Below are 1,671 nucleotides of genomic sequence, written 5' to 3'. Positions count from 1 at the left end.
AGAAGAAAGAGGAGGAGGAGGAGGAGGAGGAGGAGAAGAAGAAGGAGGAGGAGGAGGAGAAACTAAGCAAGTTAGTAAGTATATTCAGTGTTTTACTTTTAGGCCATTGGCACACATCATATCAGAGGAGGAGGAGGACGAGGACGAGGAGGAGGACGAGGACGAGGACGAGGAGGAGGAAGAGGAGGAGATAGGCAGAAGGGAAAAGGAGTGAAAATTGTCAACACACCGGGGTCCTTGTGTACAAAAGATTGTTGACATAAAGAAGGTTGGTCCACCAATATTTCTCACAGTTTTCCTGCGAAAGAAACAAAACAGAACAAACAAACCAAGATCAACAGTTAAGAATGGAAAGGGCACATATTGTAGAAACAATAATAACAATAACAAAAACCAAAAAAACAAACAACTACTCCCCCCCCCATTAACCACCACATTAACACAAACATCGTCAACAGCCAATATTTCACACTGCGATTACATACATTAACTGATCAGATATTAAGTTATCTGTAGTATTTCTCAACATATTAGATTTGTATTAACTATAACATTCATTATGCTGATCATTGCACATTTTTAATCTAGTATACTGATTACTCTAGCTCCAGGAATATTATGCAGAAAATCAGCTTCTAACTGTTGTAAAAAAAACCACACGAAAAAACCCCGAACAAACAAAACAAAAATAATAACCAGTAGATCTATAACGCAAATCCCCGCTCAACAGCAAGCTGTATGCACTTCACTAGCTATACTATTACCCCAGCAGACCTGAGAGCATTCTGAAACAAACTCAACCTCCTGTGCAGCATACAGTGCAAGTGGTCATTTATAGGCGCTAAAACACTAACATACTGACAAGATCACGTCTTGTAATGTTTCTTCCCGAAATGTTTCTTCTAATTATATTTCCTTCTCGTTGTCGCTTTTCCTCACCGCATCTGCAGGCAGGATATTGGACCAATTCACGCCGGAGCCGAAGAACTTGAGAAATCCCATGAAGAAGACGAGGCTCAGCATGTAGGGGGGTGTCAGCCTGACAGGAGAAACACATAGAGAACCCATTTGTTTGGGAGAGGTTAGAGGTTAAATGTGAGAGGTCTTAAGGTCACGGGCGAGGGTGAAGGTTGGTATAATGAAAGGATTATACACAGACACCAAAAACAAACAAGAAAGAAAGAAATTTTCTGAGAAGAATTTTTAAAAAACATATTTTACTAAACAAAGCAGACAAAAATGACAACAATCCCTAACCTGGAATAAAAAAAACGCTAATAAATTTAAATATGTAGGTACGTAGACTACAAAAACAAAACAATGACAAACAGAAAAGGAGCTCCACAAAAGGAAAAACAAAATTTAAAAAAAAACTCGGAGAAAAAAAAATCAAAGCAGAACTATCCGAAAGCAAAGTAAAAACAAGAAAACGGTGGAAAAACAAAGAAAACAAATAAGAAAAAAAGACAAAACAAGAATGCAGAGAAATATAACTGGCACAAACAGGTACACATGCTCTGTCCAACGACAAAACAACTATCACAAATAACTGCTAAAACCCATCCCCACCTGCACCCCCTCGTCTCTCTCTGTCTCTCTGTCTCTCTCTGTCTTCCTCTCTCTGCCTCTGTCTCTCTGTCTCTCTCTCTCTCTTTCTCTCTCTCTCTCTCT

At 39.2% G+C, this 1,671-nt stretch overlaps 1 protein-coding gene across 1 annotated transcript in view; it reads right to left on the bottom strand.

The window, feature by feature from the left end:
* LOC101848234 (O-acyltransferase like protein) overlaps positions 1-1,671 on the bottom strand; it is a gene marked incomplete in the record, with an annotated part of 22,295 nt that overhangs the window by 16,774 nt on the left and 3,850 nt on the right. Inside the window, 2 exon segments of the mRNA XM_005106440.3 lie at positions 230-298; positions 940-1,039. Of these exon segments, the coding sequence (XP_005106497.3) occupies positions 230-298; positions 940-1,039 (169 nt within the window).

The sequence above is a fragment of the Aplysia californica genome, unplaced genomic scaffold (genome assembly GCF_000002075.1).
Source record: "Aplysia californica isolate F4 #8 unplaced genomic scaffold, AplCal3.0 scaffold00533, whole genome shotgun sequence".
NCBI classification, from domain to species: Eukaryota; Metazoa; Mollusca; class Gastropoda; order Aplysiida; family Aplysiidae; genus Aplysia; species Aplysia californica.
The sequence above is the reverse complement of the archived record's forward strand: the minus strand, read 5'-3'. Positions and strand labels throughout refer to the sequence as shown.